The following is a 25557-nucleotide window of genomic DNA, read 5'->3' as shown; positions in this document are numbered from 1 at the left end:
TTGGTTGGTTAGTTGGTTTGGTTTGTTTCCCTTCAGTTTACATCATGATTTGGGCTGGATTTTCAAAGATATCCAGCAAAGAAGCGTTTCAGCATCAGTGAGGTACTTAACTAGGCTTGACTTAATTTTCTAATGAAGTTATGTTTTTTACAAGAAAATGTTAATGTAGTGAGACCGAATGCTTTGTTGAAACAACTTGGTTTCCCTGGAATCTACTAATTGCAGTCAGCTAGTCAGCTTGTGCTGAACCAGTACGTAATGTGAGTTTTCCAAGGTCTGTGGATTTGGACTTGCTGCTATGTTGAATAGCCTTCCACAGCCCCACTGACTGAGGTTTTTCTTTTTTTTTTTTTTTTTTTTTTGAGCAGGCAGAGGGCTGACAGCCATAACTAAAGCTGTCAAGTTGTCAAGTCTGTTATCATTCTTGTGTCCTGGAACAGTATTTGGTTTGGGATATGGGGATTTTTAAAAAACAGAACATTTAAGGCTTAGCCCATTCCATGCTTAACTCACCTCGAAGAAAATACAGTTTTGTTTTCCACAGATAATTTCTATCTGTCTATGGATATTTCCATATTTCATAATAATGTGCTTTTATTAATGTGTTTTGGCATTTAAAAAAATATCTGATTACAAAAGATGTATAGATGTAATACCATGGAACATAGACTTGTAGTGTTTTCACTGTTGTTTCAAAATAAAGCTAGAAGCCTAGTTTTTTTCTCCCCCCCCCCCCCCCCCCCCCCATAAGGTCAGACCCGTAAATTATTCCCGTTATTTCCTATGCTTAAAATGCCAGTGACAGAACATAAAATTCAAGAAATATTATAACAAGTGTATAATTAAAGTAATGAAAACAAAAACAGACAACAACAACAAAAAAAAACAGTTCTTCTTTCTCTTTTAACTGGACAAGAAATGTCATTCTACTATGCTATTCATTGCCACACATTTACATCACCCTAGAAAGAGCATACACTGAAGCAATTTTAATTCGGATGGAAAATTCTTTACCTGAATTAAGTCATGTTTGGTTAAAGAGTTTTTTTTTTTAAAAACTTAATAACATTTCTTTTCATTCAGTCTTGAGCCTTCTTATTTCAGAGAGAATTTTTCAATTATGAGAATTCCTTTTTAATTTTTTGTTGTAAAAGGTGATCAAAACTTTTACTCAAAATAAGATTTTGTGATGTACTTGCTGTATCCATAGAGTACTGAATGATATTGCAAGTCTGTCCTTTTACAGAAAACTAAACATTTTTTCAGTTTTACTTAATTTTATTCTTGAGCTGGATGTTACTGACATTTTATTTTTAATTTATAATTTAGCTTTGGCATTTATAATTACTGACTAGAGTATTATTATGGTGTAAGCATAGGAATTAAAATTGAATCTGAATCTTAATTTCCCCTAACTTTCCAAAGGTCATTAAAAAAATTACTTGGATTCTCTGTGTTTGTTGTTGCCTTTTTTTTGTTTTGTTTATAATGCAAAAATATTATACTGAATGTATAGTGTATATAAGTGTAGTATATCTATATGTATAGTAGTTTGGCTGAAGAATATTAGTAAAGCTAAAGTGAATTTCAAAGATCATACAGGTTTAATTGCTGATGCTTCTGCTGAAGATAGTTCCTGTACCAAAAGCTTATCTATTTTTTCAATGTAATTATTTGGCACATTAAAATGTATTATCTATTCCTATAAACCTGCTCTAGCAACTTTTGAAAAATACAGGGAACTTATCAAATTGTGGTCTTAAGGAAGCTAGTTATGAAACTCTTACTGAGTACTTTTGAAAACTCCATTCAACATATGCTCAAACCTATTATTTAGAAAGGAATTGTGGGCATATTTTCTTACCTTTCTTCGTTCTTAATACTTTACTGTCCTGTGGAGTTCTGTCTTTAAGAAAAGTGTTTGTGACTTAAAACGCTCTTGATCTTTTTGTTGCAATGTGAGCTTACAGCATAAAACAGCTTAAAGAATTTGGTATCCAATATTAGAACAGAAGTGCTTGTAGAAAAGAGGATTTCAGAACTGGACTGATGAGACAGTGCTACCTGTTTTACAGACACATGATCCATCTTGGTCATTTTCCCAGTCTGGCTTAAAGAAAAACTCCTTTACCAATGAGGAGAACACTTCTGGCAATAATACTTCAGTGAGTTTATGAGTTTAATAAGCTGGATATTTTGTTTAGTTTATACAGGTATTTCCAGATTTTCCTGAAAAATGGTTTTGTAAAGGAGGGTTCTTATTGTACATTTCTGTCTTTTTTAGTCAGAGACTCACTCCCCATTTAAAAAGGAAAAAAAAAAAAAATCTCCAGTATGATGTGGGTCTGCATTATGCTTTTAAATCTTATTAATCTGTTTGTAACCTTGGCTTTGCAAATTGTATAAATTCATTTTTTAATGAAAACCTGAATTTCTGAGCCTGTGTACAAATCTCAGTAGGGAAAAGAAATTTTACAGCAATGGTACATAATTCACAAGTTCCTGTAAATTGATTTTGCAGCCTTGCAATGATGGATTTGGGCCTGGTGTTTGCATTATCCACAGAGCATGTATTACTGTACTGCATTTATCTAAATGAAGGCTGTATTTAAAGGATATTGTTCTGCTGGAGACTAAATGAAATACATGTTAATTTTCCAGGAAATTGATGACAGAGTACCCCATTCTCTGTTGACGGTGTTTATACATTCAGCAGATGTTACTGGATCATAGACCAAAAGGAACCTTCAAAATGTCAAACACCTGCTGGTTTGCGCTATGCCTTTCTGACAAAGAATTGGTAAAGCACAGATCATAGAATCATAGAATCATTTAGTTTGGAAAAGACCTCCAAGATCATTTAGTCCAACCTTTAACCTAGCACTGCTAAATCCACTGTTAAACCATATCCCTAAGCTCTCTACATCTACACGTTATTTGAAGACTTCCAGGGATCACGACTCAACTACTTCCCTGGGCAGCCTGTTCCAATGGTAAAGTTAAGAATGTTTCCCCTGAGCCTCCTTTTCTCCAGGCTAACCAGCCCCAGCTCCTTCAGTTGCTCCTCAGAAGGCTTGTTCTCTAGACCCTTCACCAGCTTCATAGCCCTTCTTTGGACATGCTCCAGGGCCTTGATGTCCTTCTTGTTGTGAGGGGCCCAAAACTGTACTCGAGGTGTAGCTTCATCAGAGCAAAGTACAGGGGGATGGATGATCACCTCCCTGGTCCTGCTGGTTACACTGTTTCTGGTACAAGCCAGGATGCCTTTGGCCTTCTTGGCCACCTGAGCACACTGCTGGTTCATACACAGCTGGCTATAAACCAGTATATCCAGGTCCCTTTCCATCTGGCAGCTTTCCAGCCGCTCTTCCCCCAGCCTATAGAGTTGCATGGGGTTGTTGTGACTAAAGTGCAAGACCTGGCACTTAGCCTTGTTGAACATCATACAGTTGGCCCCATTGGTCCAGTCTATCCAGACCCCTCTGCAGAGCTTTCCTACCCTCAAGCACATCGACACTTGTGCAGAACTTGATGTCGTCTGCAAACTTGCTAAGGGTGCACTCAGTACCCTAGTCCACATCATTGATAAAGACATTGAATAGAACTGGCCCTGGGGAACACCACTAGTTACCAGCTTCCAGCTGGATTTAACTCTATTCACCACAACTCTTTGGGTTCAGCCACCCTGCCAGTTTTTAACCCAAAGAAGCATACACCCATCCAAGCCACAAGCAGCCAGTTTCCCCAGGAGAATGCTTTGGGAAATGAAGAAGAAAAAGAAGAAAGAGTTGCCATTCAAAGAGACCTGGACAGGCTGGAGAAGTGGGTCCATGTGAACTGCATGAGATTCAACAAGTCCAAGGTGCTGCACCTGGGTCAGGGCAATTCCAGACATGAGTACAGACTGGGAGAAGAACTCATTGAGAGCATCCCTGTGGAGAAGGACTTGGGGGTTCTGGTAGACGAAAGGCTCAACACAAGTCAGAAGTGTGTGCTTGCAGCCCAGAAGGCCAACTGCGTCCTGTGCTGCATCAACAGGAGTGACCGGCAGGTGGAGAGAGGTTGTCCCCCTCTACTCTGCCTTTGTGAGGCCCAACCTGGAGTGCTGCATCCGGGTCTGGGGACCCCAGCACAAGAAAGATGTGGACCTGTTAGAGGGAGTCCAGAGAAGGGACAAGAAGATAATCAGAGGACTGGAGCACCTCTCCTATGAAGAAAGGCTGAGAGAGCTGGGGATGTTCAGCCTGGAGAAAAGAAGGCTCCAGGGAGATCTCATTATGACCTTTCAGTACTTAAAGGGGTCTTATGAAAAAGATAGAGAAGGACTCTTTACTCAGATAGATAATGATAGGACAAGGGGGAATGGTCATAAACTAACAGAGGATAGATTTAGACTAGACATTAGGAGGAAATTCTTCACTGTAAGGGTAGTGAGGCACTAGAAGTTGTGCCAAGAGAAGTTGTGGATGCCCCATCCCTGGAGGCGTTCAAGTCCAGGCTAGATGGGGCCTTAGCCCACCTGATCTAGTGGGTGGCATCCCTGCCTATGGCAGTGGGGTTGGAGTTAAATGATCTTTAAGGTCCCTTCCAATGCAACCCATTCTGTGAATCTATGAAAAGCCTTACTGAAGTCTGGGTAGACCACATCCACAGCCTTTCCCTCATCCACCAAGCCTGTCACCTTCGAAGGAGACCAGGTTTGTCAGGCAGGATCTGCCTTTGATAACCCATGCTGACTGGGCCTGACCACCTGATTGTCCTGGAAGTACTGCATGTGGTAGCACTCAAGATAATCTGCTCCATTGTTGTCTGAAAAAGTGGATTTTTTTCCACGGTGTGAAATAAGTCAGTTCACGCACTCAGGAGAGAGATTGCTTCTACTCAGGCCTCAGTTAAACATAGACAGTACCTCTTCTCTTCCAAGGGAGAGCTTTTTCCTTTACACCATGAGCTTCTTGGCACCAAGGTCAGACTGACAGGCCTGTAGTTTTCCAGATCCTAATTCCAGCCCTTCTTGTAGATGGGCATCGCATTTGCTAGCCTCCAATCGACTGGGACCTCCTCTGATAGCCAGGACTGCTGATAAATGATGGAAAGTGTCTTGGCAAGCCCTTCTGGCAGTTCCCTCAGTACCCTTGGGTCGATCCCATCTGGCCCCATAGACTTGCATACATCTAAGTGGAGTAGCAGGTCACTAACCATTTCCTCATGAATTAGGAGGGCTTCATTCTGCTCCCCATCCCTACCTACCATCTCAGGGCATAAAGTATGGAAAGGTACAGGAAATAATTTGGATTTTGAGAATTAGTCTTCATCATTCATTTAATCAAATTATATACAAAATATCCATCCCTCCTGATCAGCTGATTTTGCCCCTAATTCTCTTAAATTTAAAACAAAAACACACCTGTGTTAAGACAGTCTTGTTAAGATTACAGCAAGCACAAAACCAAACAAAACAAATTTTATCTTGAAATTTGGAGCATTGCCTTGCATGCTCACAAAATATATTTTTTAAGGATCAGCTTCTTTATTCATTGCATAAAGTTCTGTGATTCCTGGAACAGGACTCAAAGAACAGGCAGCTGTTCAATAGGATTTTTAGTCCTCATTCAATGTATGCTTTCTGTTGTTTATTGTCTTCTGTTCAGCTCAGAAGACAGAACTGTAGTTTTCCTTCTAAATGATTACCACTCAAATATCAAAGTGCATCATAGACATTAATTATTGTATTTAACAAGCTCTTCTATGAAGCAATGAGTGTCATCATAATCGTTTAGCACATTAATAGCAGCAGTACAGAAAAATTGAGGTGAACGTAACCACTATTACATGTCGTAATCCTGTGAATCTTCCTTACATTTACCACCACCCGTATCTATTGTGCCCTGTACAGAATAGGTATTCATCTAAGATATCTATCGTTATATCTGTATGGCAAGGGTCAACTTAAATTTTGTCTCTTTCAAAATTTTTATGACTATATTTTGTAGGTGTTTTCCTTACCGCCCAGTTGTTTCTTCATTTGTTTTTAGTTCTAGTATTGGAATATATTACAGGATTTTATATGGATTTATTACGTGGCAAAGGTCACCTTTTCTTTGTTTGTTTATGACTACCCTGTTCACTGTCTCAAGATCCTTATTTCTGCTGAAAATTACTTATGAAGGAGTGTGAAGGGTCCTTTGAAAATGTTGAGAATAACTGAATAGTAGTCTTTGACATCTACCATCAGTGAATGAATGGTTTGTGCATAAACTGACAGGACAAAAAACAAAAACCCCACTATCATTTTAAGTGGTAGATATTGTTTACTTTTAAGCTGGATGCTATAAAAACTTTTAGCCAGAGGTAGAAAACTACAAAACAAGCACTAAATATTTATTTCAGTCATTTTTAAAACACACTTGAGAACTGTCCTATACTAACTTACAAGGTATTACAAACCAGAGACAGACTTTCCTGTGGGTGACAGCTATGGTTAGGAGGGAAACTGGACGCTCATTTTCCGGTGGTTAGTACGTCTAAAACAAAGGAAGATTTTTGTATTCTTGGAAATTTGAGAATTGAAGGGTTCCATATCTATTGTAGGAAATGGGTTATGTCAGTGTTTCTATTTACAGGAAGATGACTAGTGTGTGTAATCTAATTGTTAGGGGATGGATATGTTCTACAGAACAACCGCTCTGGGTTGGACACTTTTATTAACACAGTAATAACTGAGTGACAGATCAGTGATGCAGAATGGAATATTTTCTTACCTAGCAGCAGCCGTTATGTGAGTTCAGCATATCTGTTGTGTAGAAAGAGGACATGAGGTCCCAGTGCTGCTCTTTTGGTATTGTTCTGAACACTGATACTTTTTAAATCCACTATTCATTTGGTCACTATCATCTCAGAAAACATTTAAACTAAATTTAAGTGTTACCTAGACACTCAGAGGACTTTACTGCCTATGCTTTCCTTCGTAACAGAACCTTTATAGCATGTGAGATAGATTTAATACAACAACTTTCTTCTTCTTTCCCTTAGGCATTTCCTGGAAATACAAACTCCGATAGTGTGGTTCGACATGATTTACAACATCCAGTTATCGCTCGCTATGTACGTATAGTTCCTTTGGACTGGAATGGAGAAGGCCAAATTGGGCTGAGAATCGAGGTCTACGGCTGCTCCTACTGTAAGTTTTTCCATGATCATCCTTTTTTTTTTTTTTTTTTTTTTTTTTTTTTTTTTTTTTTTTAAATTCTAAGTAGAAACTGTCTTTGGATCTCAGATTAAATCTGAATCTCAAGTACTAATTATATTGCCTAGTGCTTAATTGAGTATTGTAACCTTAACTCTGAGTTGCTTGTTATTTCTTTTGTGGGAGATTCGATACTGGAATTTGTGATAGTTCTCTGAAGTCAGTCACTCCTTTTGATCTTCATGGCTGTTTTTTTGCAGAAGACTAACTATTATATAACCTTGAACAGTCCAGTTGAGGAAACAACAATGTTCAGACAAATATCATGTTGGGTCTTAAGGGGAACAGCTGGGAAACAAGATGTAATTGCCTGGTGCTAAAGATAAAAATAAAGCAAATAAGAGTTCTATCAAAGTATCTCAGATTGTCTAAATATATGACATGGTTTTCAGAGGCTTTTCCATTAGTATTTGTATATGAGTTTAGAATTTCCTTTGAAATCCAAATGAGGAATTGTACAAATGGTTAAGAGCAAAACTGATTATGTTTTAAGAGAAGCAAGAGTCGTTTCTAAATGCCATTCCTACAATTTGATCCTGTCGGTACCTAAAGAAAGTCTACAGGCTTGCAAAAACATAAGTGTCTGATGTCCTATTTGTATTTAATATTAATGCAGTATCCTGCTTGTAGGTATTTTAGCTGTAAGGAGATATTTGAGATTTGCTTTTTTTAAAAACAAACAAACAAAAAAAAGCAGGTGTTAGAATAAGTTAAGGAGCACCCATCTTGAAGTCTCATCTATTGTCTTCACTGGGTGATTTATGAAATATTGGAGACCTTTGCCATCCTAACTAGCAATTGTGCTAATTAACCAGCAAAATGCTTTGTGATTTCAGTCTGTTAGGAGATCCATTGTTTCCCCAAGCAGAGAGGCTTTCCCCAAGCATCTGGAGTGAACTTTTATTTAAAGCAGCAAAATTTAATGGTGCCCACATATCAGCTCAAGCTGCAATCCTCCAAGAAGAGACCCGGCCCAAAACTTTCCCTGGGTTCTTATACTCATACAATCTTCATTTTGTCCGCTACAGTCCAATCAGTTCTTGACACACAAGAGTTACATTCCTTCAGATTGGTGGTTCTTTGTTGTGAGGCAGGCTGTTTTCTGTTATCTGTTGGGGCAGACTCTCGTCTGGCAACCTCCTTGGTCAGCACATCACCCCTTTGCCATCAACACCACTCAACCTCTCCCACAATGCTGATCTCTGTTACTTAATCACCACTACATGCCAGTTTCAGGTTATGGGGAGCTTACGGGGAGCTCATACTGTGGCCTAAGGCTTCTCTAAATTTACTCTACTAATGTCAAACAGCAGCTCCCCCAGTTCCTTGCAGCTTCTTGTTTCCCTTTCACAGTTGTTGATTTGATTTGGATAGATAGTCTAAAGGCTATATTCTTCCATTAAACACCAATGGGAACTACAAAGAATAGAGTTCTGATATTATTTTTCCTATTTCCTCGCAATGATTTAACCCCCCCCCCTTTTTTTTTTCTTTTTAAATATATGAAACTTCAAATAGCTTCCGAGCAATAGCTGAGAAATAAATAAAACTTGTGGTGTTTGTAGCACTGTGCTGAGGGCCCTCATGGATGTTAGATACATTAAAAACAAACAAAAAACAAACAAACAAAAAACCCCACAGTATATTTGTTATCTGCAGAACCGTAGATTATTCTGATATTTCTTACTCAAAAAGAAACTAAGCTTCTGAAGTTTTAGGTAGCACTGTTTGCATGGCTCCTAATAAACAAATGTTTATTAGCACATTCCTAAAATGTTTTACAGGCTGTTTTAAGCAGAGCCAACACTGCAGCATAGTTAATTTTTGCAGCATGATGAATATTTACTTGTAAGTGTATCTACTTCAAATGCAAATCCAGGTATTTAATGCAAGAAGCCAACATTTAGTTTGTTTTGAAATATGACACTTTTTAACAGAAAAAAATGCCTTTAAATAGTGGAATAAAACAATAAAACTCATGATCTTTGCTGAAATATTTACAGGTAAAAGTATTTTTTTTTATTAAATGGATAGACAAAGTGTTGTAGATACATAACAAGACGCTTTTAGAGACTTAAAGTAAATGTGAGAAAAAGCAAAACATAGCTTGTTGACAAACTGATTTCAGTCATTCGATGAAAAGTTGCTTGGTTGACAGACTGTATATTTCTGGAGGAGAATAAAAAGCTTCTGCCAAGGAAACAATGTGTGGGACTACAAAAATATTGATAAAATGTGCATTCACAGTTAAACTGAGGTAGCCAAACATAACTTTGTAGTTTTGCTCAGAGAGTAGTGTTAGTCTGCTGGCATTATCAGTGACTTCATTTTTTTTTAATAACAACAATAATAATATTTTACATTATATATTTATAGGGACTTTTGTTTCAAAAAGCTCTCCTAGAACGTTGTATGGATCTTAGATGCAGGAATCAGATAGGATGTCCCTGAAATTCAGTATCAGTAGGTAGCAGAGCAGTTGAAAAGAAAAACTAAACCTCACTGTATTAAAAGAGAGGAAGGCAGCACCTTAGTATGACTATCAGAACAATGTAGCAATGTGTATGAGTTCCAGATTTGTCTTCAAATGCATCATTTGGAGCCAACTTTGTAAAAACTCAATTGTTCCATGTAGATGTGTCCTGTGGCAGTTTTTAGTCTTATGATTAGAATAAAGCATGAGTTTTACACTACAAGATTCAGAATGAACTTTACATTTATCTCTGTGACTAAATGGTGACATCGAATTTGAAAAAGGTTTTTAATTCTCCATAGGGAAAAACTGACAATGCCTAATTAATAATAATAAAAATGATAATAAAAAATAGTGAGTAAATAACTGTCATATTGGCTATATTAATGGAAGAGTTGCATGAGAAAAACAAGCTTGGAAAACAACAGCAAACAAATTGTTATATGACATAAAAACATATTTTAGTCAATGGGAGTTTTAGGTTTCATTTTAAAAGAAGCTACTTAAGACACTCAAAAGGGGAAAAGAGTCTTTCTTTATGCTTGCAGTGACATAATTTTTCAAAACGCAAATTATAGGGAAGAAAGCAATATAACCAAAGGCAAAGTATCCAACCAGTTAAGGCAAAACCGGTGGCAGATTTTCATTCGTGCTCTTTTGGAGACAGAGGGTAAAAGGATGTGGTATATATCTTCCATCATGTCCAGTTTATGAATGTTGACAAACTGAAAAGTCATGGCATCTGGAGGCTCTGGCAACTATAATATAGTACATTTTACTAACAATTTTGAATATCATAGTAAGCTCCTGCAAGATCATTGATGGCAATGAAGGATTAAAAGAACTAATGAATAGTTCCTTTAATCTCCATCCTGTAACAGATGAATGCTTACAAAATGGAAATAGCATTGCATAGTCTTTGGCTGCATTTTTTAACCTTATCCTCATAACCTTCTGGGTGCTGAAATCCTGTGGTATTAGTGGAATGGACTCACTGATATCTTTGTTCTTGGGCTTTTTTTGATATGGCTCTGTCATAGATTTTCTGCATCTAAACTCCTTGCCTGAATCTTTTAGACAAAGTTGTACGTCTGATAATAAGAATTTGCAAATTCCAAATGGTTCGCGTCTGAGGCGTAGGATATACTTGAGAAAAGTCACTTGGAGACAGCAGAAAGTCATGAAAATAATATACATAAGGCAAATAGAGAGCAGGAACAATAAAGCTCTATGAATGTTTGCAAACTGAGCTTTTTCCATTCATTGACCAGATCTGTTTGCTAATACTTATGAAGCAGTGAAAGTGAACAAATGTCATTTGAGCTCTGTTAGCAAATCTGTTCGTTTCAGTTGTTAGCTATACTATTTGTAGTGTGCTATGTCAAATGCTACTGTTTCAGTTTTATGCTGGATGACTGATTTTTTTAGGAAGTGAGGGAAAAGAAGGAAAAATAGCAAACACAGACCATAGAGGTTTATGAAATAATGATTTTGTATGGAAAACATTCACTGTCCAGACAGTGCAGTGAAAAAAACCTTGGTCATGTAAAAATTTACAAGAGCAAAAATAAGGTTAGGAGATGCTGTTGAGGGTTAAGCCATGAGGATTTCAAATAAACATTTGCAAGAATTGATTTGGGAGTACTGAAGTGCTAAAAATTATGGGTTGAACAGATCTTGGACTAGTTAATCCTATCTGCCTGCAGTGACCTAAGCCGTCTTTTCCCTTGGTTTCCCCCAGTTAATTTGATGTTCGGCTGTACTCATTACTAGGAAATTTTCTGTGATACTTGAAATCTCCTTTGCTTGGTTTCATGCTGTTGCTTCTAACTACGCATCTCCTTCATTCTCTCATGTGGTTGCCCTACATACCTAACAAGAACTCCATCCTCTTCAGAATTATCTATTGCTTCTACACATCAAAGGGAATATTTAAAGCAGGTAAGAAAGCCACTGTGTGGAATCTGATCAATTTTCACTTGGCCAGATTCACTAGCATACACTGAACATTTTGTTTCTTCAGCATAGCATTTAAAAACAAAATAAAACACTAAAACACATGAAGAAAAGTCTATTGAAGTGACATGATTGCTATTGGAACAACCTATGCTGTATAAAATATATTTCCATATGTCTATGCGTACATATTTATTCTATTACACTTTTCGTGCCTGTGTGAATATTCACCTAAATGGTGAGGATACTGATTTGGTCCCCAAATCCATGTAAACAATTCCCTACCTCCTCTCATGATATTTTATTACTTATAATAAAAGTGCAACTAAAAGTGCAACTAAGTTGTCCAGGCAGACTTCTTTGACCATCTAAGTGGTGCAACTGCATAAAAATATTAAATAATAGATAGGAAGAACGATTTTGAAGTGTATATTTTGTGCAATCATGTTCTCAGATTTGTAGCGCAATTTTATTAAATTATTGTAAGTAAAATTGCTTTTAATTTTGGGTAAAATCATAGAATTGACAAAACTGTTTAGCAGAGGTCCGTGTGAGCTTAATAGCTTTGTTTATCACAGTGGATGGGACAGTTAGGAGTTCTCCTAAGCATCCAACCTTTTTTTTCCCCCTATTTCTATTAAATGTGAGTATTTTTATACTGGGTAGATGTATACATATTTAGGTCTATGTGTTTGATTTTTAGACAACATCGTTGCAGTTCAACAGGTGCAAGCATAGCTTGATATTCCCTCTGATATTAAAGGTGCATGGCTGAATACTCACAGTTAAACTATGAAGGGTGAGGGAAATGAACTGTTGAACTTTTAAAGATTTATTTGAATACGTGCTCTATTTGAAAGCTTACTTCGTTGTTAAGATATTTTCTAGCTTTTTGACATGGAGGGGATTCCTTTTTTCTTAAAAGTCATGAAAATTGATACTTTTTATTACCCATACATTCTTAGTTCCATGGTAGTCTTTAAACAGTTGAGTTCTGCAAATTGAAGATAAATTATGCCATCTTTCTTTAGAATTGTTCCCAATATGGATTGCTTTCCCCTACCCACTCCCCAGCAAGAGGTGGTTGTGATTGTTTCTGTGTACGTGTTCATTTATTTTGGTATGAAAGTGAGAACAGACTTTTGTTATCCCAGCCCATTTGTTACCTCTGGTTGTTAACAGTAATAAATATAGACCCATTTTGATAGTAGGTAAAAATACAAATTTAAAACATTTGTGTCCTCTATTTTAAAATTAAGAAAAAAAATAACAGTTTTGTAGTGCATGAAAAGTTATTATTATTTTTTTTTAAATCAGCAGATCGAGGTGGAAACAGAAAGAAAGTCCTTGGAAATATTTTTGCTTTTCCTAGAAAAACAAACAAGCAAAAAAACAAACAAAAACAGAAAATTAACCTTAATGTTTAATTTGAACTGCTTTTTGTTTCCCTAAAAAGAATATTTCAGAAAGATGTGACATGAGCTTCTGCTTTAAAAATTAAATACATAAATAAATATTTTCTTCAAAAAATAAATAGTGTATTAAATAGAAGAAGAGCACTCTTGTTTTGTGTAGTGGGATGTGTAGTGGCTATCCCACCCAGTCGCTAAATCAGGAACAAGGGAAAAAAAGCTTGTGGGTTACAAAAAAAAGACAGGGAGAACACTTATCAGTTGTAATTGAAAGACAGACTCACCTTTGGCAAAATTAATTTGATTTTTGCCAATTAAAATATATTCCAATATTGAGAAACAAACACAATCATTATAATAACACCATCCCCTATTCTCCCTCTCCCAGACTCAACTTCACCTCTTGATTTCTGATGCTCCTGTCTGCCCTGTGAGCGGCATGGTGGTCTGGGGATATGGTCATTGTAGTTCCTCTGTGCCGCCCCTTCTTCCTCACACCTCTCCCCTGCTCCAGCCTGGGCTCTCCAGGGGCTGCAGGGCAAGCTCTGCTGGGTGCCTGGAGCACCTCCTGCCCTGGCTGCTCGCAGGGCTGCCTCTCACACTCCTTTCCTCACTGCCGGGCAGCGTTTGGCCCTTGCTGAGCTCCGCTCTCCCCGAGGAGCCCACCCGTGGCCGAGGGGCTCAGCTGGGCCCTGTGGTGAGGCTGCTGGAGCCGGCATGGGGCAGCCCTGGCCTTGTCTCACAGAGTGGGCCGGCAGTCCCTGGCCACTGCCTGGGTGCCTGCACCCAGTACCATTTTAAAGTTAGATCTTAAAACCTAACATATATGTTTATTTCTTATTCTTCAACTTTTAGTTAGTTTGGCACAATGCACATATTTTTTCCTATCAACTTTTTGAAACTGGCAGCAAACTGAAAAGTCCATTATTTTTCCATTTCTAGTTATAATGAGGTTACTGGTAGATATTCTCAAGCACCACAGCTTTGTGAACTGCAACAGCAATGTGTTCTTTACAGGTTCATTTGTTAGCTGGCAATGAATGTATAATCAAAGTCAGAGAAAAACAAGTGTATTTTCTATGAATACATGCCCCACCAACTTGTTCAACTGTATTCTCAGACAGTTTTCAATTACACTTGAACTTTTTTTTATTCATTCAATATTTCCTTTAGAAGGGTGTATGTAGCTGGTTCATTTGAAAAAGCTTTTTTATGACTTTTTTTGTGCAATGTATAAACAAAATGTAAGGCCAGATATGATAAAATCTTGCAGATTTTGTAGAAGGTTTAATAAAGTCAGGCCTGGCTCTTCTCTTGTGGAAAAGAGCAAACATTTTCTATTAGCTTTTCCAATATTTACCCGTAACCCCACAGAAAGGGTATTGCATAGTTGTCTGTAATCAGTTTACATGAGGATGGAAATTATCCTGAGGATCCATAAACACCTAGAAAAGTAGAAAAATTAAGTAAGGTCCTAGTATCCTTTTTTAATGAAGAAAGGAAGGTAATGTTCAGGTAAATACAAATAAAAGTTTCAGTCTAATCACGGTAGTTTTGCCTGTAATGTTTTTTGCCTGAACAGATGCTTGTAATGGTTTTGCCCAGCATATACTGTTCTTGCATTTCTTTAAGTGACCATAGATCTATTTGTCCATGATGACTTATTCCCTTGAGAAATCAAGTGGCTTTTTTCTCATAAAAACAAAACAAAACAAAAACAAACAAACAAACCCTACAGATTTCGGACTATGGTTTTGGTTCTGTGCCATTGATTTAGAGCACGAAGGGCTTCACTGATAAATGTTTTCCTGCATGTCTGGATTAAAACATATATTAAAGATGCAGTATCTTCTAGGCTTTGTTCAATTTATTCTGTTCTTTCACTAAAGTTTAGCTGAAGATGACACATTCTGTATTTTTCTTTTAAGTAAAAGGGTAGAGTCTTGCTATTAGTAAATTTTTGTCTTTTCTCGGTCAAAGGTAATGATAGGGTTCTCTGATACAAAACTGCCTATATTAAAGCATCAACATTGCTAAATGGAAATAACCAAAATTAACTCTTCATAATAATGTTTCTATAAAGTAACAATGTGCTGTCAGTTATATGCAGTATATCCCCGTAGTTAAGTTTCTACTCAATATCATATTTTAAAGTTGTAGTCCCATCTTTTATGAGCTTTGGGGAATTAGGCAAGTGTGCTGCAGATTTTTCCCTAAATCCTCTAAAACAGGGAAAATGTTCATTTTTTTTTTCCCACCCCATAAGAATGACATGGTATGCCATCTCTTGTGGCTGAGAAAGGTCTACCTCATGCTTCTCTCACTGCAGGGTGAATGCCCTCTGACAGGGTGCACCTACTGTTATCTCTGGCCTCTGCTCAAGGTGCAATTAATGGAGAATGGGTACCCTTAGTGTCCCACTGGTGTTTGTCCAGTCCAACAATTCTTGTAAATGTTAAAGGTCTGTAGGAAAATGGGCAGTCAAACAATCTTCTGGGTCTGTTTCATGTACCACTGAATTACATTACAGAAAACAAATTTTCATCTTGGCTAAGCAACCCCCTAGATTCAGTGGCTTCAGTTATAATGGTGCCAGGCATCACGTAAGCTTTCTCAGATTGGATTCTTTGCTGCTGTTCTTTTAGTTAGTGTAAACATTTCTAAGGCTGTCAGAAGAAGTTATTAATTCAAAAATGTTAGGGGAAACGTCTTGCAGAAATGGTAAAATATTTCCTCTATTCAGATGTAACCTTTTTTTTTTATTAGAAGACGACAAAGTTTTAGGCTCCATGATGTTGCACAGCAAAACAATGGAATGCTGAATATTTTTCTCTTGAATATAATTCATATTATTATCTTACTATAATTACATTTTAGGATGGCTTCATAGATTGTCCATTGAATAGACAGAGATCGTTCAATAAGTGTTCATTTGTACTTGTTGCACATTGTGATAGATGTGAAAGAAAATCATTTAAAAACCCAATAGTTTTGATTTTTTTTTTTTTTTTTTAGAATGCCATTACACACAGGAGATGATTAGAACCTGTGTGTTTTCCTGTGTTTATAGTACTTGTGACTTTAGTAAAATGGATATATATGAAAAATGTTTCTGTATTTTAAAGTTTAAGAATTTAAAGGAAATACACACTTGGTTTATCCTTTAGAAATTCACAGTAAAATTGGATAAATACTATATGAAAAAAAATCCTTAAATAAATTCATGTGTTTATACGTATCAATTATGTTTGAAATTTGGAGTTAAGATTTAACAATTGTTCAGTCAAGGTATAAGTTGAAATGACAATTATGAGCAAAAACAAAAACTTCAAATTTTGAGGTAACTGAGTGGTTTTTGTCACTGCAAATTGAATTCTGAGTCTACATTCACTAAGAAGAACATAAAAGTACAGCATGTGGCCCAAAAATGTATACATGTAAATCTATATCAAGTGCTTTACTAAATCTAGATAAACAACTAGGTTTCTAAACTAATAGGAACCTAGAAAACTAACCTTTTCACGAAAGTGCTTAGCAATTTTTTAATTTAAAATTATATCTTTAATAAAGTAATCTGAACAAATTTTAAACAGCGTGTAGGTAATTTCCAAATTCAGAAAAAGAAACAAAATTTTATACTGTCTCAATTCTGTGTATTCACCAGATTTTGCCATCCACAATTTCATAAAAAATAAAATAAAAAAATGTTTATTTCTTGCATGACAATGTCTCTATTTTTTGTTTTCAGATGCATAAGGTAATTGAGCTTTAATTATTTCAATATGGAACTGTTCTCTCTCTCTCTCTCTCTCTCTCTCTCTTTTTCTTTCCCATAGAACATAAATATTTAATTGCCATTTTAGCTTTAAATAAATAGAAGAACTTGGGAAACTGGCTTTCTAAAACTGCAGCTATAAAAAGCATCCTTATAGGAAAAATTATTTCCTTACCTAAAATAATAATGATTGGTATAGCAACAGCTGGCATTTATGTAGCAAGCTCTTACGTAAGCTTAGTGATACTGCTTGAAGTCAAACAATTTGTAAAGCAGTGAATGTTTTTCTCTATCTATATCTATTTAATACCAGCAAGTAAATGCCTTGGGTTTCTCTGAACTGTGGATTAAACCTCATAAGTAAACCTTTTAAGGTAAAAAAGAAAAGAAAATCCAAAATATTTTGTTAAGTGGTAATGAACATTAGAGAGAAGAAAATTTTCAATTAACATGTACTAGTCAGTGAAGGTAGTTGTTCATTTCAGGGAAGTGGTTGAGTCGCCATCTCTGGAGGTCTTTAAAAGACGTCTAGATGTAGAGCATAGTGATATGGTTTAGTGGAGGGCTTGTTAGTGTTAGGTCAGAGGTTGGACTATGTGATCTTGGAGGTCTCTTCCAACCTAGATGATTCTGTGATTTTCTTTAAGGTGGGGATTTTTTTTTTCTAGTAACTTTGGTATAAGGTGTTGTCAATGCCTGATCTGAGAAAAGCCTATTGGGCTCCAACATACTGATGGGGATCTGTGGTCATAAATTCATCTGAATTCTCTTGTGCTGCTGGTGAGCCGTGACTTAATACAATTAATACAAATAACGATCATATTAATTGTATACAGCCTTGGTTTTAGGAGCAAATCAACAGAAAAATTGTTCAGGCATTGAGTACATCTCTGTAAACCTAGGGTAGGTGGTAGTATTTCACTCAATGTGTAAACTGGAAGAAGACAGTACTATACCTTCACCTCTGCTGAAGGTTCTTCCTAATTTGGTGTCAATTTTGGAGGTAGCAGGGGGAAGGAAGAAGCCTGTGTTACTAGTCTTTCGTTTGCAAGCTTGTTAAAAGGCTTGGTAGCTTCACACCGAGTTTGCCAGCTGTTTATAGAATCATAGAATAATGGAATATCCCGAGTTGGAAGGGACCCACAAGGATCATCAAGTCCAGCTCTTGGCTTTGCGCAGGACAACCTAAAAATCAAACCATATGTCTGAGAGCATTGTCAAAATGCTTCTTGAACTCCGTCAGGCTTGGTGTTGTGACAACTTCCCTGGGGAGCCTGTTCCAGTGCCTGACCCTTAATGAAGAACCTAATATCCTATCTGAACCTCCCCTTACACAGCTCCATGCCATTCCCTCAGGTCCTGTCACTGTCCCCAGACAGCAGAGTTCAGCACTTGCCCTTCGTCTCCCCTCGTGTGGGATCTGCAGGCTGCCATGATGCCTCCCCTCAGCCTGCTCTGCTCTGGGCTGAACAAACCAAGGGACCTCAGCTGCTCCTCATACGTCTTACCCTCCAGTCCCTTCACCATCTTTGTTGTCCTTCTTTGGACACACTCTGATAGTTTTATGTCCTTCTTGTACTGTGGTGTCTAACTACACACAGTACTCGAGATGAGGCCTCTGCAGAGCAGAGCAGGACAATCACTTTCCTCAACTGGCTAGCAATGATAGCCCAGGATACGGCTGGCCCTTTTGGCTGCCGTGACAGACTCTAGACTCATATTCAGTTTGCAAATGACAAAAACATGTTATTAAACACTTAAGGCATTTTTACGCAATGCATCTTCGTATTTTCTGCAGCGTGAGGGACTTTCAGCAAGTCAAGCAGTCTTACTTCTTCTACAAGCATAAATTAAGCAAAACAGATTAAGTGAATACACAGTGCTGCAGGTGATGAGCTGTGAGACTTCAAGTCAAATACATCTTTCAATTATTTGGAAAAATCCACTGAAAACCCTTTGTTTTGCATTGTGTCTATTTTTATTTTTATTTTCCCTAAGTTTGGCTGATATATATTAGAACATCTTCAGACACGGTGAATGAAGTATGTATTTATAGCAATATATTTTTGAGAGATAAGGTAGGGGGTTTTGAGCGATTGATCTTCTGTCATAATGCAGACATTAAATACTGGATGTGAGTAGGCCTAACTCTTACTTTTATTATATCCTGCTGTAGAAAGAAACTTTATCAAGTCAGGCTAGCACATACCCCCTAGAGAGATCGTGACTATCTGTTCCACGTACTTTAAGTTTTATTTGTGTTAGTAGGAGGATAAAAAGTATTACTCTTTCGGTGTAGAAGTTTCTATGTTTCCAATAGAATCCCTAGACATGAAGAGAAAATATTTGTCCAGCTCAAATCCCAGTAAACCTTGGAAAAGTGTCCTTCTGAAACAATATTAGAATAGGCTGAAATGTAGTTTTATTCTTTTCTAACAATTTCTGATACTTTGAAAAATTTTCATGCACATCTATGCAAGAAAAGTCAATAATTATTACACATTTCATACTCATTTATTATACTTGTCATTTTACCTTTCTTCTTAAAAGTTGAAAACATTTAGCCACATTGTTTAGTTAAAAACAAAATGAAACAGAATATTTCAATGGTTAATAATCTTTTTCTCTAAAATAAGAAATCTATTATCCAGTTGTCACACACTTTATAAACTGAATTTACTGCAATTTATCTTTGTATTTTCTGATTTTTTTTAATTGACAGTTTTAAGTCAAAGCATCAATAAGTTCTGATGTAAACGTATGCTTATGTAAAATTTTCATCCAGCAGTACTAAAACCAACAGAATATTTATAAATTTATGCTATCTTTTCTTTAAACAAACAAACAGAAATCCTTATTTTTATTTAGGTGCAATTTCCCTTGATTTTAAGAGAACAATATCAAAAGTGTAGTTCACAGCTTGAAGTGAACACAATATTTAAATTCATATACAAAAGAAAATTACAATATTTTTATTTTTTTTTTAATTTACATGTTTCCTGATACACTGCATAACTCATCAGTAGAGCTCATGTAATTCATCTGTTTAAAAATGCCCACATGAAAGATACTTTTACCAAAGTTTTTATATTTTCAGTGTTTCAAAATTCTTTCGTTACTTCCATTTGTTACTTTCAGCTTTCAGGCTGAACATAGTTTCAGCCTTGTTTCTCAACATAGTTTTCTGAACTCAAACATAACTTAAATATTCAGTCAGTATTATCTGGTTTTAAACTGTATTCACTATCAGGAAATAAGGACTAGAATTACTGTTCAGATACTATTAGAAGAGACTGCTTTAAAAGAAGACTTTTCATTTTTAGTGAGCTTTATTAAAAGATAATATAAACAAAGAATTATAATAGCAATATATTAAAATATTACAATAAAATATCAAAATAAAACAGAGTATCAGAATAAAGCTAAAAATGGTTCCAACATAAGTTACTTTATCAAGTAGACACATCACTTGTATATATAGGTATAGCTGATCCTGTCAACTGCTTTGTTGACCAAGCAAACATACACCAGGGCTGTGTTGTTGAAGACATTTCTATTTATAGATAGCTTCCTTATTCCTAGCAAAGAAATTCATGGCATTATCTATATAGAAGATTCTTCTTAACAAATGGAAGATGGCAAAAGAAAATAAAAGAATTAAAAAAATACGAAATAATTAATAAACGAATAATTGAATGAATAAATAAATAAATAAAGGAAAAAAATATGCTGGAGAAGGAAAAGATGAATGGAATAGAGAAAGCTGGAAATCTCTCATTATAGGGGCTGTCCAAAACTGGCTAAAATTGGCAGTAGTGGAGGGGCAACAGGATCTTTTCTATGACTCTCTATGGCCTTACACATCCTGGCTTCATCTGGGATACAGTTAATTTTCTTCAGAGTAGTTGGTATGGTACTAAAGGGAAATGATGGTGCAAGACCCTCATGGTCTTGTCCACTAGGTAAACACAATTTCTAATTTCTCGCTTAAGATCCATTGATTTTTGGTCTCCCAACACCTCCTCTTTGACATAATATTCATTCTCTTGGTAGCCCTTACTGGTTTTCTGCTTAGACTTATTTCAGCTTTTTTTCTTCCAGATTTTTAATACTTTTTTGAACAAACTTCTAGATCAAAATTACCTGAATTTCTGTTGTCTTTGAAATGTTGAAGTTATAGACCTTTCCCAACTTTTCTAATTTTTTAGGAGTAATCCAGCTTTGTTCAGATGTCCCTTCATAAATTATCTGTATCTAACAACCACCTTACTCATATGTTAAATTGAAATATATAAGAAATCATTACTAAGGTTTCTAAAGAATATGTCAGTCTGGATTTATAAATGTTATTTATTCAAAACTTATAAACATTAAATAGACTTTTTACATATAAGTAAAACTATAAAACTGACATTTGTCTCCATTCTGCATTTCTACATGTTAAAAAACATTGCGAATCATAATTCTTGTTGTTTGGTAATAGGTAAACATAGGGTGGAGGAAGAATTTTACATTCTTGAGAAAGAAAAAACACTACTTTGTGATAGGAAGTTTCAGAGTAAACTAACCTATGACCATTTACTCCTAGCGGAATAAACTCGCTAGTTTGGAAAAAATGTTCAGGCCATGCTGAATTTTTACAACAGTATATTGTGTCCTTTAAAAAGTGGTGACTAAATTTGATAACTACTTCTGTATTCAGGATTCACTTAGCAACACACAGAAAAAGAAAGTTTTGCAGCATTTTTGCCCAGCTTCTTCAAAGCAGAATATGGTCTGTGCAGCCTTTTCATCTACCACTCTGACGCTACTACTTCATTCTTGTGTGTGTGTGTGGGGGGGGGGGGGGAGAAGATATCATGACTCCAGAATAAACACAGTATTAAAAAAAAAAAAAGATTTTTTTTTTTAATAAATAATCTATAATGACATATGAGGAGAGAGATTTTTTTTATCTGCTTAGGGATCAAAAGCTAAAAATGTTTAACAATGTTGCCACAATTGAAACATATGTACAATTACTACATGCCATATGCAATCTGTACAAGCCTATAGAGCTAGAAGTTCAAAATAGAAGAAAAAAGATAGAGATTCATAGCTGTTTAGTCTTAAAGGTAAATTCAAGATTTAGAACACTTTTAGAACAAACTCTTATGTCTCAAGCTACATGAAATCAAATGCTTTGCAGAAGTTCATTAATACCAGTAGTAGAGGTGAATTAGTTTCTTTCAGTCAGGGTTTTATAAACTTCTGTCTTGCAACCCCAGAGTTTAAACTACATGTATCATGCATGTTGTTACTTGGATAGAGCCCTTGATTGATCTGTATGATCATCACCCTTTTCAATCTCATCTGTAGTTAACCAGAGGAAAGGTCATTGAAAACTGCAAAGCTAGAAGTGTCAGGAATACACAAACAGGTCAGTGCACCTCCTGTGCTTGACTTGTGAACTGTATGGATGAATTCTACTGGGAAAGGGTTGGGTTGGTGGGTGAGGGTAGTTAAGCTTTGATGTATATTTTGACAGTGTGGCAGGGAGAGAGGTAGACTTTCAGATTCTTGGCTACATTTATTTATCTTCTTAATGTTTTTCACAGTGATAGGGTCATGTGAGCATTTCTGAATCTCATATAATTCTTTGAAATTTGTATAACATGCTTATTAGAATTCCAGTTAGAAATCCAATGTATTTCTGTGACTGTGGGGAAAAAAAAAAAAAGAAAAAAAAAAGTATTTCTTGATCAATCGTATCTAGGCCTTGAGAGTCCTGTTCCTCCAGAGTTGAAGACTAGGAACTAATCTTGTTGCTTTGTTATATGATGAAAACAATAAACACTGGTATCAAAGTTTGCATGCCTATTCTTAAATTTCTCAGTCCATGTTTGAAGATTTAAAAGGAAAAAAAAAAAAAAAGATGTTTTTCTCAACCTTCTAGCAAGTGCCTGTTTTTCAGAGTGATCAGTTCTTTCTCAACAGAAACAAATGACCAGCTGGCTCCTGCAAGTTTATCATTCCAACATGAATAAACTGCAAAACACTGAATTATTTCATACTGTATAGGTATAAATAGAACTTACATAGTTGAACTTAAAAAATGTTGATGGTCTTATACAAACTAACACTAAGGGATAAATGTTTAATTCTTACACTTCCAAATATTTTCTTTACAAAAATTTAAATAATATGAACCAGATCAGATTTAAACAATATGCCACTTAAGAATGTACTATTAAAACATCAGCAAAGAGTTCCTGAATAGAAAATGTAAAACGTTTGTGTAAGTAGTTTTGAGGTTCTGATTTTTGTCTCTTACTGCCTCATACAGTACGTCAGGCACTCAGATCAGTTCATTTTCACTTCAGATGATCTGCAATTTGAAGACAGAGAGGGTTAAATTTGGTGCAACTTGTATTCTCTTCTCTGAGATTTCTCACATCTGTGTATTTAATCATATTTCTAGTGTTCTTTTGTATGTCTATTCAGGAGCTATGAATCAGATGTTAATGAAGATAGTTGTTCAGCATTTCTTAGGTAGACAAAAATCTCATTAATTTCCCTTATATAAAGATAGAGACTAGAATTCATAATGGAGTAATTTCTTTCATAGGATGCATTCTTGGCAGAAATTCATTTGTGTAATGGATAAATTAAAGAGTCTTTGGCCTCTATACATCCATCTGCTGCTGCTTGCTTATAATGATAACTAAATATTTATTGCCTAACCACACCCTTCAGCATTTTCTCTGGATGACACAAATCACAGAATCACAAAAAGGCGGAAGGGACCTCTGGAGGTCATCTGATCATGCATGGCAACCTTGATCCACTTGCCCAGGACCACGTCCAAATGGTTTTTGAATCTCTAAGCGTGGAGAACTTCTCTGGGCAACCTGTGCTAGTGCTTGGTCATCCTCATGGTGAAAAACGTGTTTCCCGATGTTCAGAGGAACCTCCTGTGCTTCAGTTTGTACCCATTGCCTCTTATCCTGTCACTGGGAACCACTGAAAAGAGCCTGGCTCCATCCTCTTTGCACCCTCCCCTCAGCTGTATTGATAAGATCCCCCTTGAGTCTTCTCTTCTTCCAACTGAACAGTCCCAGCCCTCTCAATCTTTCCTCATAGGAGGGATGCTCCAGTTCCCTTATTTTCATGGCCCTTTGTTGGACTCTCCAGTATGTCCATGTCTCTCATACTGGGGAGTATAGAACTGGACATAGTACTTCAAGGTGTGGCCTCACCAGTGCTGAGTGAAAGGGAAGGATCGCCTCCTTCAACCTGCTGGCAATACTTTGCCTAATGCTGAGCAGGATACAAATGTTTCACAGAAGTAAAATAGTCTGACAGTTTCTTTTATTTGTTTGTTATTCACCCTTTTCTATCTTTTCTACTTTTCTCGTGGAATTTTTCAGTGCAATCAGATCGGATTGGATCATTGTTTAGAAATAAACTTAAATTATTGATGATATGGATATATAGCTAGAAGAACCATAAAATACTTGAATATGTTCAGAACAGCAACATTTAGGCATTTAATCGCTAGATTCTTTGAAAAAGTCTAAGTAGTATCTAGCATATTAAAAAAAAAAAAGAAAAAAAGAAGCATTAACAACAGAAACCAACAACAATGACAAAAAAAACACTGTTAAATAAGATCCACGGTTCCTGTCTTATACATTTTTATAGTTAACATGCAGTACAAACTGCAAAGAAATTTATCTCTGTCCTGGAATATGTATGCACAAAAACATTCTGATTCAGCCAGAGAAGTCTTCTGAGACTTTGTATTTATTTTATACAAAGGATTCTGTTCACCGGAATTTTATTATTTTTTTTATATATACCTTTTGTTTTTGTTGTTGTTGGTAGTAGTTTTTGTTTGTTTGTTTTGTTTTGTTTTTAAAGATATGTGGTTATCCTAGGATGCTTCTCTTACACCTTAAGATTTTTCAAAATATTTGAATTTTGGAAAAGTTTTAGTAATTTTCTATTTAGAACGATGCAGTTACAGTACTATTGAATGCAATACTATGCTCAGCTGAAGCAAACACGTCAGCAGCACACTCTGACAATGTAATTTATCTAAAACCTCTGTGACAAATTATGAAAAAATGTTCATTTAAATATTATATTGTATATCTTTGTTCTCAACAGATAGGTGAACTGGGTTAGTTAGAGTTAAGATCTTGCTACTGATGCGTGATGTTATTTCTCTACATACCACAAAATAAGTAGTGTTCTTATTAGATATACAAGTGTATATGTGATAACATTTGGTAAAAAGAGCATAGCTACACGTAGATTTATACTACATACAACGAGAAATTTTCTCACAGAATGCTGTTCCCACCAGAGTACATACCTCCAGTAGATTTGCGTCACACTCAAGTCTACTTCGTGTAAAATTCCAGTACAGTCAAACTCTTCTGCAAAATCCAGAGCTTCCAGGCTCTTTGTACTTATGATCATTACGAACAGGACTGTAAAGTGCAAAGTCAAGGACAGCCAAGTTTCTGGTCTCCTTATTATCACAGAAACTAGACAAGAAGCCGCTTTTTTTCACAATACTGTGAAATTCACCAAAGTCAAACAAAAAGAGTGAATGGAACATTTCTAAAACCTTGAAAAGTTTCACAAAGTAGAAACTAAAGTTTAAGTAAATTATGATTTTTCTATGTGTTGCACAGTAAGAAGGAAG

At 36.1% G+C, this 25557-nt stretch overlaps 1 protein-coding gene across 1 annotated transcript in view; it reads left to right on the top strand.

Moving 5' to 3' along the window:
• CNTNAP2 (contactin associated protein 2) overlaps positions 1–25557 on the top strand; it is a 1162302-nt gene that overhangs the window by 505525 nt on the left and 631220 nt on the right. The window contains exon 4 of the mRNA XM_035552545.2: positions 7033–7180. Coding sequence (XP_035408438.1) covers positions 7033–7180 — 148 coding nt within the window. The remainder of the gene's footprint in view (positions 1–7032; positions 7181–25557) is intronic.

Source organism: Cygnus atratus, chromosome 2 (genome assembly GCF_013377495.2).
Source record: "Cygnus atratus isolate AKBS03 ecotype Queensland, Australia chromosome 2, CAtr_DNAZoo_HiC_assembly, whole genome shotgun sequence".
In the NCBI taxonomy this organism is placed as follows: Eukaryota; Metazoa; Chordata; class Aves; order Anseriformes; family Anatidae; genus Cygnus; species Cygnus atratus.
The sequence above is the reverse complement of the archived record's forward strand: the minus strand, read 5'-3'. Positions and strand labels throughout refer to the sequence as shown.